Source organism: Zasmidium cellare (genome assembly GCF_010093935.1).
Source record: "Zasmidium cellare ATCC 36951 unplaced genomic scaffold M409scaffold_1, whole genome shotgun sequence".
NCBI lineage: Eukaryota > Fungi > Ascomycota > Dothideomycetes > Mycosphaerellales > Mycosphaerellaceae > Zasmidium > Zasmidium cellare.
Window position 1 is genome coordinate 1,798,572 of NW_022986945.1, and position 14,419 is coordinate 1,812,990.

Sequence of the window (14,419 nt, forward strand, 5' to 3'; positions counted from 1 at the left end):
CGAACTGCCCTGTTGGGGTATTGAAAAGCGAGACTGTACGACGAGCCAGTCTGCTTCTAACAAGACGCACGGACAGCGTGCGACGTTCTTGCCTGAATGGTCAGCGGCGCTATTTACAGCCAGGCTTTGTCAGACATCTTGGCAACTATCGCCGCGCTGTCAAGCCACGTCTCGATGAACCCCCAGTTCCGATTGTGGTTCGGGGCAGATGACATGCAATGTCAATCACTGGCAAGATGTCTGTGAGTTGACAGTTGTCAGTTGTGCAATCTGAAGCAGAATGATGTCTGATTCGTTCAGCTGTTGACATTGTTCCTTCTCAGCGAGATACCACACTACCACGAGTTCTCTCACCCCAGCAGTATACTTATGGATACGCTTAGTGGTCCTCCTCGCGCACTCTCGCTCTTCTTCAGCCCTTTGAAGACGCCGATTGGTGCGGGCTTTTGCGAGGCGACCGCAGTATGCCTCGATTTAAGCTTCCTCGTGGCAGGATAGCGTCAAAATGGAGGCGGTTACTCCCGTAGCAGGGCCGTGCTGCCACATGCTGGGCTCCTAAATCTGACTTCACTTGTCCACGCTAGGCTAAGCGCTTAGTGGCTGCTGCAAGTGAATCTCGACAACACACCCTCCGCCCTGTCGAGCTGTACGGCCGCTGGGCATCCCGCAATCTCAGCCGTCGGACTCTTCTTGGTGATACTGATGTTTGTCATGAGCGGATCAAAATACAGCTGATGACAAGGGAGGACGAGACACCCAACATGTGGCACACGGCGGTGTCCCGCCAATTTCGCGAATAAGACGGAAGAATGCAACAGCACACGTGCTATTCCTATGCGTGAATGAATGGCTGGTACAGCAAAGCCTCGCTCCAAGATCATCCTCACAACGCAACAGTTGCTCGGCGTTGGCCAAGCTCGCGCTTGACCTAACCACGGCAAGGCCTAGGAACCATGCACGGTCCTGTTACCATACGAGCGCTATTGCGGATCCTGAACATCCAACAGCGCTCGTGCGGGGGTCTGTCTCTACTGCGTGTATAAGAACAGTATCTCTCACCTCCTCATCTTGCTCTCTCCATCAAACAACAAACTCAGCAAACAACCACTCAACCAAAGCAACTCGTTCGGTTTCCTTGTTTCCTTTGTATTTCCTTACCTGTTATCGCACCTTCTTTCCGCGAACACAGCGTCCCATCAACCAACCAACCAAACACCATCTAAATCATAATGTCTGTTGCACGATACATCGTTGCCGGCCTCGGTGCCGCTGCCAGTGTCTCCGCGGCCCCTTACCAGCAGGAGGGCCAGTACTCGGCTCCAAGCAGCACCTTGTCGACCGCCTATGTCAGCGCCGCTACCTACGGCAGTGCTTCCTACAGCGCCACGCAGTCCGCCTCCTACACCGCCAGTGCACCATCGGGCAACCCAGCTGTGCCAACTATCGTTCAGCCTGCGGCTCCCCCAGCCAATCCAGCTGCCGCTTCGTCCGCCGCCGCGGCCGCTGCCTCACTCGCCAGGGAAGCTGTCCTGGACGTTACCAATGTCCAGCGCTTCAACACTCTTCTCACTGTCGATGGCGCCGGCCAGCAGCTCCTCCCACCAGACCAGCTCAGGGAGCGCACCGTCTTCGACTTCGGTGCTCGCGCCGCACCTCTTGGACAGGGTGGTCGATTTGTCCTCGCCAACGAGAACAACTTCCCCATCCTCGTTGAGCAAGGCATCGCCACCGCCGTTGGCTTCCTGAACCCATGCAGCATGAACAGCCCACACACCCACCCTCGCGCCACCGAGTGGCTCACCGTCGTCCAGGGCAAGCTTCAATCAGGCTTCATGCTGGAGAACGGCTTCCTTGCCAACGCAGCCATCGGCCAGTTGACCACCCAGGTCCCCACTGAGCTCCATGCATTCCAGGGAACCGTCTTCCCCCAGGGGTAAGCCACCACACAGTCCACCCCACATCTCCGTAAAACATCAGCTAACAGTCACCTCTTCCAGATCCATCCACTTCCAGTTCAACAACGAATGCGAGCCCGCCACCTTCATCGCCACCCTCAACAACGCCGACCCAGGCACCTCCCAAGTCGCCCAGAACTTCTTCTTCCAAGACGAGAAGATTGTCAACATCACCCTCGGCGAGATCAACAACATCGACGGCTCCAACATTGACCAGTTCCGCAAGACTCTGCCTGCCAACCTTGTCCAGGCCGTCGACTCTTGCCTGGCCAAATGCGAGAAGAAGAGCCACTAAGCCTTCAGTATGATTGTCGGCTCGGCGCCGTTTTGCGATGAATGATATGACTGGGTAGCGTGGCGCTTTGCACGGGATAGGCATTCTTGTTTTGACAACTATACTTTATGGTGTTTTACCTGGTTGGCATGATGGCGTTGTCTTGCTCGCGATCGCTTTGGTTGTATATAAGCGTTTTGGATTTCTTGATTTTAATCTATTATATACTCATAAAAACACCTTTGTGTCGACGCCTTCCTGCGGAGGCGTTGGCTGAAGAAGAAACTCCTCGTCCATATTTTTTTGTACTCGAACGGGGCAGAGTCATCAGACCAAAACTCGTGAGTGAATACTATCTCAACTGATCTTCATCACACCAGCTGACCCGCACAATATGTATCTAATTACAACTTCCCAATATGGACCTTGTACAGCACCTCCTTCCCAATCCTGCCACCGCCCTCCTTGGAAATCTCATCCAACACCGGCTCGAAGTCCTGATCCGCATTCACATGCTTGCCGTGAAGAGCCTTCGACCTCTCATCGACCGCTAGCGCCACCATGAAGTCGGCCGGAAGCTCGGACGTTCCCACCGTATTGTTCCCAGCACTCGTCTTGAGATGGTTGAGGAATGCCTTCTGTGCCGGGTGCTCCATTGCGTCCGTGTTGATGGCGCCTTTACCCAACTCAGTTCCGCCGACCATACCTGGGTTCACTGCGAAGGAGAGGACTCCAGTATTGGCCAGCTCGGGGACGATGCTTTCGTGGAATTTGCTGATGGCCGCCTTGGACGAGGCGTACGCTGTCATGACGGGGAGCCCCAAGCTGGCGACTTCGGAGGAGACGGTCATGATGACGCCGCTGCCTCGCTTGACCATCCCGGGGAGCACAGCTCGGATAAGTGCTACGGGTGCTCGGACGTTGACTTCATAGACCTTCCACCAGATGTCGAGGTCTTCGGATTCTTCGACGAGGGGACCGATCCGGCTGATGCCAGCATTGTTGATCAGAATGTCGATAGGACCGAGTTCCTTCTCGACGGTCTCGATGATGCGCTTCGGGGCATCTTTCTGGGTTACGTCTGCGGCGATCGGGATGGCGTGGCCGCCTGAGGACTTGATCTCTTCTGCGAGGGTCTTGATGTCGGCTTCTCGTCGTGCGATGACTGCGACGCTGGCTCCTGCTGCTGCGAAGGCTTTGCCTGTCGCTCGGCCGATTCCGACGGATGCGCCTGTTACTACGACCTGGAATGTTGTCAGTTTGGCACAGCTATCGAAAGAGGATGGCTATTCACGTACGACTTTGCCCTTCAGCTTGCCGGCGAACTTCTGTGGTGCGATGAAAGGGTATGAAGCGTAGACTGACTTGATCGCGGATGCCATGACTTTTGTAGGTCTCGAGACTGGTCTGTGTGTGGATGTTGGGATTGCTATGTGGGTGAGTGAGTACTTCCACCTTCCATTCGCCGTCTTTATATATCAGCCTGGCAGAACTGATGCTATCTCCCCGTTAACTGAGTCGCACTAGCGGACTTAATGCTATCCCACACAGGTAATCGTTGACGTCTTTCACGTGCAGCTTTCCTATTACGGCATGCTCGTTGTAGCGCCAAACTCTAAATTTTCCGGTTCAAGTATATAATAAGTTGGCCAAGGCGGACTTTGCACAGCAACTCGACTTGAGCATTGCCATCAAATATTGCTCTTTCGAAGGCTCTGGTTGCAACGGGCCTGAAGTACCACCGAATGCCCGATCATTGAGCCAGAACAGGCTCCGGCAAGTTTCCGTACGCTGTCTGTCATGCAAAGTCAAGGCCAATGCTTCTGACCCGGACAGACCAAATAATTTGTTTGAGTGCCACTCGCTGTTGATTCTGCTCTGGTTTTGGGTCCTTTAAACAAACTTCGAAGTCGCACAATATGTATATGCACGGTTTCGTCAGCGAGGCCGCCCGTGGCGTCGAGCTGAAGCATTTCATGTACCATGCCCAAGAGCTTGCCACGATACTTTCATATCAACAAGACTTATCGCTTCAATGCGGCTCTTACGAGTCAACGACCTGAATTTCGGCGAGGTGCCCTCTCATGGCCCGTTTCCGGACTACGCAATTCTATCTCATACCTGGATCCACCCGAGCCGCGATGAGGTCACATATCAAGATATCATCTTGGAGGAGTCTAGCGCTTCGAAGAAAAAGTCTGGCGGCTCGAGGAAAAAGCCTGGCTGGCAGAAGATACAATACACGATCAATCAAGCACGGAAAGACAATATCGATTACATATGGATAGACACTTGTTGTATCAACAAAAGAGACCCAACAGAATTGACAGAAGCGATCAACTGCATGTATGGCTGGTACAAGAGGTCCAAACGCTGTTATGTATATCTTTCGGACGTAGATTTTGCGGACAAAGACACCGACGAGCTTGAAGCACGACTTCGCCCTTCTCAGTGGTTTACACGCGGTTGGACGCTACAAGAACTTATCGCCCCACGGGAAGTTGAGTTTTTTGACCAAAATTGGGTTAAGATCACAACTCGAGCGGACTCTTCAACAGTCATATCGGCTATCACGAGAATCGATGCGAAGCTGTTAATGTTAATGAGGCGTAAGGACCGCCATGACCGTCACCCACAAGGAGTTGGCTTGAACGATCTCCAGGAGTACAGCATAGCACACCGCATGTCATGGGCAGCCGAACCACGAACTACTCGAGGAGAGGACGTTGCATACTCTCTGCTTGGCTTGTTCGGTGTTATTATGCCTCTCCACTATGGTGAAGGGCCGGTGCAGGCGTTTGAGAGGCTGCAACTGGAAATCATGAAACAGAATGCAGATGAATCCATCCTAGCGTGGAAGGATCTTTCAGATACGCCCGCAATACGTGACTGTGGTCTACGAAGTGATGGCCTCAAGGACGCGAATATATCGTTCCTTGCGTCAAACCCTGGATACTTCCTATCAAGGGGTCACGTTGCTCCCGCCCCACAACGGATAAACAAGCCGTATTCTGTTACCAATGTCGGCCTTGAGATCGAGGTCTACCTCTGTCGTCTGAAGGCAATCTCCCCATACGAGAGCACAGCCTTGAAGGGCTCAAAGCTACGGGATTCGCAAGACATTTTGAAGGCAGAAGGGCTGTTCAGTCTCGCGATTCCATTCGCGCTCATCAGAAATTATTCGTCGGACAGTCTTTTTCCATTCACTGTAGCGGTGTTAGGCTGCAGCTCGATCAGGACTCCATCAACAGTCTTTCTGATACCTCTGCAGCTTAGACGAGGCGGCTGCTACACCATTGCAAGCAAATGGCATTGCCATGAAATCCCATGGACGGACCTCTCTGAACGAATGGATCCTTCGGAATCAAGATGGCAGCGAATCACCATCTTGAGAACTCGGTCAGCCCCAGGCACTGGAATGGTCAGAACGGAGCAAAGAGGCTTAAGGGCAACGATTAGTCTAACTACAGAAAACCCACCATCGGACCTCCGGTTTTCTGTCCTGCACTTCTGGCCGTCTCGAGCCTGGGACAAACCAGGTCTGCTCCTAGGATCCTCATCTTCGTATTGCAAAGCAGCTGGCGTCATTCTACGAGTGGTCCATGATCACGACGGACGCCAAAGCGAACACTTCATCTCCATTGCATTCTCCTGTACAACGAGGAAGGATCTATACTCTTGCATCTCACTTGTGGAACCACCTGAATCCAATCTGCAAAATATGTGCGCGGCAGTTGGAGACAACTCTGCACAAAAGCCAGACAATCATAAAAATGATGGTCCAGATCGCTTTGACATTGATTCGAAAGGGGAAATACATGTATGTTTGACACTAGTCGAAACACCATGTGAGAAATATTGGCACTTGGCTGTGACCCCGAAGGATCTTCTTGTACCTCAGAAGGATGACAGCCTGTCTTAGCAATCGATGGCACTGATATGGCACCTGGCCCACCCTTCCGACTTACAGCACCTAGGTATGGCTGATGTCATATAATTGGGCAATATAGTCCAGTAACGATCTAAACCTTTTGGGCGGCCTCTTCTGTCCAGCCCTTGGCAGTGGCGGCGTCGTGCATGCAGTAGCGGCGAGGCTGAGACTAGACGCCAACACTAGGGGTGGCGTTCAGCTGCATCTTGAACTCCATCCTTCTTTTGCTCTGCCGACTCATCAAAACATACACTGTAAATGAGAGAAAGACCATGAGGTTGTTGAGGGTAGAAGACCTATGCTTCGAAGACGTCCCCTCACACGGCTCATGCCCCGAATACGCCATTCTGTCACACACATGGATCCACCCAAGCTACAACGAGGTATCCTTGCAGGACATGCTCCATATCCACGACTCGCCAGAGACTGTGCACCAGAAAGTAGGCTGGACAAAGCTCATGTATCTGGTCAACCAGGCGAAAAAAAGCAACATACGATATGTATGGATGGATACATGCTGTATCGACCAGCGCAATCCGACCGAACTGACCGAGGCCATCAATTGTATGTTCAATTGGTACAGCAGAGCGACAGTCTGTTATGTCTACTTGAGTGACGTCGATCTTGTCATGACGCGAGACTCGCACTTCCAGTACTCGCCAGAGACATCGTCTATACTGACAGAGGCTCTGCGACAATGCAAGTGGATCCAACGCGGCTGGACGTTGCAGGAGTTGATCGCACCTACGAGAATAGTATTCTTCAGTAAGAGCTGGTCCTTCTTGATGGGTTCGGCAGACAGCCCTCGATTCCTTGCGCAAGTCACGGGCATCGATGCCGATATGCTTGCGCACAAGCGACCGCTGTACAGCTACAGCATCGCGCAGCGTCTCTCCTGGGCTTCCAACCGGAAGACAACGTTTTCGGAAGACCGTGCGTATTCGTTGGTCGGTCTCTTTGGTATCACGATGGCAACGCACTACGGCGAAGGCGAGCATCGAGCGTTTATGCGGCTGCAGGAAGAAATTGTGAAGATCTCCACGGATCAATCGCTGTTTGCGTGGAATGGAAAGGATGGCAGTCTGCTGGCCCAATCGCTGGATTGTTTCAAGGACCGCGGCCATGTCGTCCCCCGCCAAGGACAAAGTCCAGTACCCTACCATATCGACAACATCGGGCTACAGATCAATCTTTGCGCAGGTCGAGCGTTTGCCATTTTGGATTGCCGCTCACTTGGGGATCCATCCGTAGTCTTTCTCCTTCGGCTGATACCAGGTCCGGGCGGGCACTTCATGCTCGACCCGGTGAGACGCTGTGAAGCTGTTGACTGGCGAGCATTGCGCCAGCGCGAGAAGCAAGACAGCTTTCCTCGAAGATCTTTCAGCATTCGCAAATCGGCGGCATCATACGATTGGTCGCATACCGGGCGAATCTGCGATAGTAGTGGCCCATGGCATCTCAAGTTGCGATTGCCGAACGTGCAAGAGGAGAAGGAGGCCTTGTTGTACATGGCAGGCGTCACGGAGGAGAGAGAGGGCGTGTTCCTGGCAGGCGTCACTCCCAGTAAGGACTGGATTCGAACGTCCGCCAACTCTTTTTATTACAGACCAAGCTCGATTTGGGAACTAGATGGTCCTTTGCAGGGTGCGGCCATCTGCATCAGGTGGCACAAACCTGCAAGGAGATCCAACCAGGAGTCCGCAACTTGGCAATACGGTGTTGTTGCTTTTGCATATGGCCGGCGTAGTTCCTACACCACTTCAACATGGTCACCACCACCGGTTCTGTATGTGCAAGCCATCAGCGAAACACGGGTGCTCGAGGACGTTCGGTCTTATGTGCGCTCTCAAGCTCAGGAGCGACTTCGCAACGGAACTCTGGAGCCGCACGAAAGTCTTCCACTGACGCGATCCATATGGTGTCGTCAAGAATCTCGCCCCCGAAGTGTCTTCTTCACAATTCTTAGGCTTCAAGTCTGGCAACAAGTCCGCGTTACGTTGGACAGGGCTGAGATTGCCGGCGAAACATTCTGGGAGTTAGACGTCGCTCCTCCCCGGAACAGGAATGTCCTTTACTTCGTGGCGTCGACATCTTACCGTTGGTTACTGTGTTTGACCCTGAGAATAATCCAATGGATTCCAATGATTTTCCACGGGACGTCCTCGCGGCTAAAATGGGGGCTGCAGTGGTCTTGGTATTGGCTCCTAGTCTTCAATGACTGGTCTCCTTTAGCTACGACGGCGTTCGCAGCCTGGAAATTGGATGTCAGCGGGGCAATCCTCGCGTTTCCGTTCACCATATTCGTCGTTGGTAGGGACAAATTGCCATTGGCGATTCTCGGACAGATCGGGATCGCCAAGTTGGTGTTGTGGCTGCCCGAAACAAAGGCAAACAAGCACTTCTGGCTTTGGCTGAGGACACTGGCGGACTACGTGCCACTGTATGAGACGAGGACGCTTCCATGGTCTCGAATATGGCGATGGCTGCAACATGTCGCTTGGTGGTCCATGAAATGGCTGTACGACCCGGAGGACGGATTCACACGGCTAGGGAATACCTTCCTTGTGACGAATCTGGCGTTGCTCGTGTATGTCAATTGGAAGGACATTTGGAAGCTGCGTGGCAGATTGCTGGCTCTGCGGAGCAAGACTTGACGATGGGCTGGACTAGATGAGAGTGTAAATCTGGAAGTTGGTAGAGTAGGTGAAGTGAAGTCGGAAGTGCCAAGACAATTCGCCGCACCTTCCCTTCTTGTTCCAGCCCCTGGAGCGGAGCCAGCTCCTCTCGACACCTTGCAACGTAGCGAGGGAATGATTGTCGACCGCATGTGAAAGACTTTGCCCCTCTTGACAACTCATAAACGAGTTGCAGCTCTCAGAGAGCCTTGTGCATTAGCTGTTCACCCTATGGAAGTCTGAAAGTAACAGCATTTCCGCACACCTCCCAAACGCAACGTAGCCTCTTGCTCTTGGACGAAGCAGGGTCACAGCCGCTGAGCTCCTGGACTGACCATCAGCATGACAGTGGACTGAACTCGGTATCCTCTGCCTCCTATTGTGTGCGGCCATGGCAATGTCGAAGGCAGGCAGCCAGTGGAAGACAGCGCTGGTTGCTACTCTGCTTGCATGTGCCAATGCTGCACCATCTGTAAACGTAGCCTTGAGGACCTCGTTCGATGCTCCCCCTTATCTGATCGAACTGCTGTAAGTCTCTCTCTACTACCTTTTCGATGGTCGCTGACGGTTCAAAGGGAGACAGCTGCCGAGGAAAACGCGACCTCATACTTCCCACTACTCGATCGCATCGCCGACGGTTATTTCGATTCCTCGAAGACAGAGCAAGAGTTATATAAAAGCTTCCGGTCACTATTGCAAAAAGACGGACATTTGAGCAATGAGGACTTGTCATCATTTGACTATGCGTTATCAATCCATTCGGCAGCACCTCGAATAGAGGGGCATTACCAATACTACAACACTTCCATTTTGCCATCACTCGGCAACGAGGCAGCGGAAGGATGCGAGACATGGGTTTACGTTCCGTTCAGTGGTCAGAGATACTGCTCTCCAGAGCTGAATGAGGCTTCAGCACAGGCACTTGGCAGTGCTGGCGAGGTTCTTCAACAACTACCTTTTGATAGAGTTCTTGGAGATGCTTCGAGCGATCGTCCAGCCGTCTTATACGCAGACTTGGAAGCTGAATCATTCCGCAAGTTTCACAAGACTCTGAGCAAGACAGCAAAAGATGGCAAGACGTCATATCGGGTTCGCTATCGAGCTCCCTCAGGCGAACGCAAGCCATTGACTGTCAGCGGATATGGCATTGAGCTGGCATTGAAGAGAACAGACTACATTGTCATTGATGATCGACAAGCCGAGGAAGAGCAGAAAGATGCAGCAAGCACCGGCGACGGTACTCTCAGCGAAGAAGAGGTGTCTGACTTGCGACCACTTTCGTCTTCCGAGTTGAGACGATTGGGCGTAAAAGCCGCCAGCTTCGTCATGAACAGCGACTCTCCATTCGACACTCTTTTGCGGTTATCTCAGGATTTCCCGAAGCATTCGAGCTCTATTGCCGTGACGAACGTCTCGGAAGACTTCGTCATGGAGCATGCGGACAACCGAGACGTGCTGCTTCCACCGGGCTACAACGTAATTTGGATAAATGGTGTTCAGATCATGCCTCGCGACATCGATGCTTATGCCCTGCTCGAGCACCTCAGACGAGAGCGCCGAATGATCAATGGTGTGCGAGAAATCGGACTAAGCGGATCTGAAGCCGTTGACTTACTCTCTAACGAGGCCATCACCGCGTCACAAGTGAGCGATGAAGTCCAGCGCTACGACTGGCGGGATGAAGCGGAAGGCGGCAATATCATCATCTGGATGAATGACATCGAAAAGGACAAGCGATACGCAGAATGGCCTGAGACTGTGCATGCTCTGTTGCAGCGTACTTTCCCTGGTCAACTTCCCCCAATCCGCAAAGAGGTGCACAATCTCGTAGTCCCAATTGATTTCGCGGACTACAATGATGTCGTACTGGTGACTGAAAGCCTGCGTAACTTTGTTCAGCGCAAAGTGCCGATTCACTTCGGTCTGGTCCCCCGGCTCAAGACTCCTGCCAGTGTCGAGCAGACGAAGATTGTCTACTACTTAATTGACAGGTACGGCCTTGCGGCGGCGCTCGAATACCTAGAGAACTCAGTGGAGACCGCTGGAAGGAAATACTCCTCACCAGACGAGAAGCTATTCCAAGCTGCTGTTCAAGTTCGCGACCTCAGGCTTGAAAAAGTTGCCTCCTCATTCAAAGAAGTCTTGGATGGTACCGAGACGGAACTGCGACTCAAAGGAGCTCAAGCATACATTGCCAGGATTGGAAGCACCGATACGACTCCGCCAGTCTTGATTAACGGTGTTCCAGTCCCACGCTCAGAAGAATGGCTGCAAGCGATGAGCCAGCGAGTAAGCGTGGATGTACGAATGGTGCAGCAGGCTGTGTATGAAGGCTCGCTGTCAGACGATGACTATCTGCCGAACTTGTTCCTCGAGAAGGCAAGCTTGAAGCGCAATCCGCTTGTGGTACCAGAAGACGACAAAGATGTTCGCCACGTCAATCTCGGAGAGCTTCCACAGTTTGCAGACCTTCCCAGTTTGCCCAGCAATAAGGACACAATCGAACGTGAGCTCGTACATTTGACAGTCGCTGCAGATGTAGACAGCAAAGAAGGATTTGAGCAGCTGATGGAGGCTCTATTGCTGCAGAGAGAACACGACAACGTCGAGGTCGCTTTCTTGCATGTGCCCAAGTCCACGGAATCGAAGACAAGACTTGGCTCAGACTACGATAAAACATCGGGAGAGGAGTTCTTGCGCACGCTTCTTGGAAACTATGACAAGCTACTCGCTGAGAGTCAACCGGAGACACCTGAGGGCACAGTGACCTTGGTAGCGAGGAAGAAGATCTACGATACTATGTACAAGGCTGGCTCCATGGAGACCACAACCGAGATCGACGAGCAGGTCCGTGGTGTTTGGTCACCTTTCAAGGATATCGTTTCCCAGATTGGTGTGAAGCCTGGACAGAAAGCACTCATCGTCAACGGACGCATCGCTGGGCCCATGTCAGACACTGCCGATCTTGAGGTGTCGGATCTGGAGGCTCTTCTCTCATACGAAAGGAAGAAACGACAACTGCCAACTGCGTTGGCCATCGAAGCACTTGGCTTGGGCGAGAGAGCATCTACGCCAGTCGCCTTCGCTCGCATATCGAATCTCATCGCACTCTCAATGGTATCTGATGTACCAGACGGCATCTTCGAGGCTGCCCCGACCGTGAGGACTGATATCTTCAAGAAGTGGAATTCGACACAGACGGCCATTCATATCGGCGATCGAAAGACATCCACAATTCAGATCTACACCTCTATTGACCCTGCCTCTGAAATTGCGCAGAGATGGATTCCCATCATCAAGGTCTTGTCAGAACTAGAGGGCGTATACACCTGCCTTTTCCTCAACCCCAAAGACCGGTTGGAGGAGATCCCCATCAAGCGATTCTACAGGCAAGTGCTTAATTCGAAGCCATCGTTCGAGACCAATGGCGCATTGCAAGGCAATGGCGCCCAGTTCAGCGGCCTACCTGCTGATGCCTTGCTCAACATGGGAATGGACATGCCTCCTTCGTGGCTTGTGGCTCCGAAAGATACCATCCACGACTTGGACAACATCAAGCTCAGCGCTGTCAAGGCAGGCGCGAACATTGACGCAGTCTACGAGCTCGAGCACATTCTCATAGAAGGTCACTCGAGAGATGTGACTACTGGGCCTCCTCCACGTGGTGTCCAGCTTGTGCTAGGAACGGACGCCGACCCTCACTTTGCTGACACTATTATCATGGCAAACCTTGGCTACTTCCAATTCAAGGCGAATCCAGGTCTGTACAATCTCGCCCTCCAGAAAGGACGAAGCGAGGAGATCTTCCAAATCGACAGCGCTGGCACCATGGGATATGCTGCTCAGCTGGGAGACCACGTCACCGAAATTGCATTGATGAGCTTCAGAGGCTCTACACTCTACCCACGCCTGTCGCGAAAGCAGGGCATGGAAGATGAAGATGTTCTGGAGCCATCGAAGACTGCCCTGGAATCGCTGGCTGACGGAGCTGATAGTCTGCTGTCACAAGTCGGGCTCAAGTCATCCTCAGCCAGCAAGTACCTCTCAAAGGCTGCCAAACTCGGCTCTGGCCTTTTGTCTGGTTCTGGCAAGACTGACCTTTCGGCAGACCGACACGCCGACATCAACATTTTCTCTGTTGCGTCAGGTCACTTGTACGAACGTATGCTGAACATCATGATGGTATCCGTCATGAAGCATACAAAGCACAGCGTCAAATTCTGGTTCATCGAACAGTTCTTGTCGCCATCTTTCAAGGACTTCTTGCCGGTGATGGCTGAGGAGTACGGCTTCAAGTATGAGATGGTTACCTATAAGTGGCCACATTGGTTGCGAGGACAGAAGGAGAAGCAGCGAGAGATCTGGGGATACAAGATCTTGTTTCTCGACGTTCTGTTTCCACTGGATCTTGACAAGGTCATTTTCGTGGATGCTGATCAAATTGTCCGCACAGACATGCACGAGCTGGTCCAGCATGATCTCAAGGGTGCTCCGTATGGCTTCACACCAATGTGCGACTCCCGCACAGAGATGGAGGGTTTCCGATTCTGGAAGCAAGGATACTGGAAGAACTTCCTCAAAGGACTGCCATACCACATTTCCGCGCTCTACGTCGTGGATTTGAAGCGCTTCCGCCAAATGGCAGCTGGTGATCGACTGCGCCAGAACTACCATCAGCTCTCAGCTGATCCAAACAGTCTGAGCAATCTGGATCAGGACTTGCCGAACCACATGCAAGCGCTGCTCCCCATTCACAGCTTACCGCAGGAGTGGCTGTGGTGTGAGACGTGGTGTTCAGACGAGAGTCTCAAAGATGCAAAGACGATCGACCTCTGCAACAACCCCCAGACTAAGGAGCCTAAGCTGGATAGAGCGAGGAGACAGGTGCCTGAGTGGACGGAGTACGACAATGAGATCGCGGCTGTGACCAAGCGATACAAGGAGAAGCAAGCTGGTGTGGAAAAGGAGGCCGAAGCTGGTCTTCCTGATGCTCATAGCGGCGATGAGGAGAGTATACAGGAGCGACTTCAACGGGAAGATGCTGAGCGTGAGCGCAAGAAGAAGGAGCATGTACGAGATGAGCTATAGAGGTAGACTGTACGTTGGTTTGAACTTTCACAGACCGAGGTCCTCACCACTGGACGAGTTTGACTTCATGGCGTTGTGCATGCCGACGGACTTCCACGATCACGGTCGTGAACAGTACACATAAGATGCAAAGACCAGAACCCTAACTGCCTCCCTCACCGGCTTTCGGACGATCGCAAGAATGGGAATGCTTGCCAAGGAAGTTCACATTCCATCTAGTGAACGTGAAACAAGTTGACTCAAGGCCCATCCTCGATGCCCACGCCCTCGGTCCATTGCCGAGTAGTCACGATGAGTTACGTACTCCTTTCAGAACCCAATGTGGCTCGACGCCGGACCGACGACTGGATCTTCTGGAGGAAGTGACGACTGCCTCCCAGTCGTGCTTTCCTCTTCGTCCTTGCTTTCTTGCTCAGGCCTCGCGTCCCTCTTTGAAGAGTATGAAGCGACTGTGGCGAGGACTATTGGGTCATTTGTACATCCACATCCATATCCG

At 52.6% G+C, this 14,419-nt stretch overlaps 4 protein-coding genes across 4 annotated transcripts; 3 read left to right on the top strand and 1 right to left on the bottom strand.

Annotated features, from left to right (window-relative positions):
* Nucleotides 1-1,229: 1,229 nt before the first annotated feature.
* On the top strand, nucleotides 1,230-2,250 carry M409DRAFT_48965 (uncharacterized protein; the record flags this gene model as incomplete). The annotated part of the gene is made up of 2 exons (XM_033811099.1): nucleotides 1,230-1,933; nucleotides 1,998-2,250. The coding sequence occupies 2 exons, from the start codon at nucleotides 1,230-1,232 to the stop codon at nucleotides 2,248-2,250; spliced, it is 957 nt and encodes a 318-aa protein (XP_033674976.1).
* Nucleotides 2,251-2,633: 383 nt separating this feature from the next.
* M409DRAFT_16362 (uncharacterized protein) lies at nucleotides 2,634-3,611 on the bottom strand (the record flags this gene model as incomplete). Its single annotated transcript, XM_033803590.1, has 2 exons — nucleotides 2,634-3,473; nucleotides 3,528-3,611. 2 exons carry the CDS (start codon nucleotides 3,609-3,611, stop codon nucleotides 2,634-2,636), a joined length of 924 nt encoding a protein of 307 aa, XP_033674977.1.
* A 653-nt stretch (nucleotides 3,612-4,264) lies between these two features.
* M409DRAFT_62239 (uncharacterized protein) lies at nucleotides 4,265-8,378 on the top strand (the record flags this gene model as incomplete). The annotated part of the gene is made up of 5 exons (XM_033815083.1): nucleotides 4,265-4,838; nucleotides 4,869-5,006; nucleotides 7,151-7,240; nucleotides 8,090-8,145; nucleotides 8,223-8,378. The coding sequence occupies 5 exons, from the start codon at nucleotides 4,265-4,267 to the stop codon at nucleotides 8,376-8,378; spliced, it is 1,014 nt and encodes a 337-aa protein (XP_033674978.1).
* An 848-nt stretch (nucleotides 8,379-9,226) lies between these two features.
* Nucleotides 9,227-13,923, top strand: M409DRAFT_62240 (glycosyltransferase family 24 protein; the record flags this gene model as incomplete). The annotated part of the gene is made up of 2 exons (XM_033815084.1): nucleotides 9,227-9,363; nucleotides 9,411-13,923. 2 exons carry the CDS (start codon nucleotides 9,227-9,229, stop codon nucleotides 13,921-13,923), a joined length of 4,650 nt encoding a protein of 1,549 aa, XP_033674979.1.
* Nucleotides 13,924-14,419: the final 496 nt, after the last annotated feature.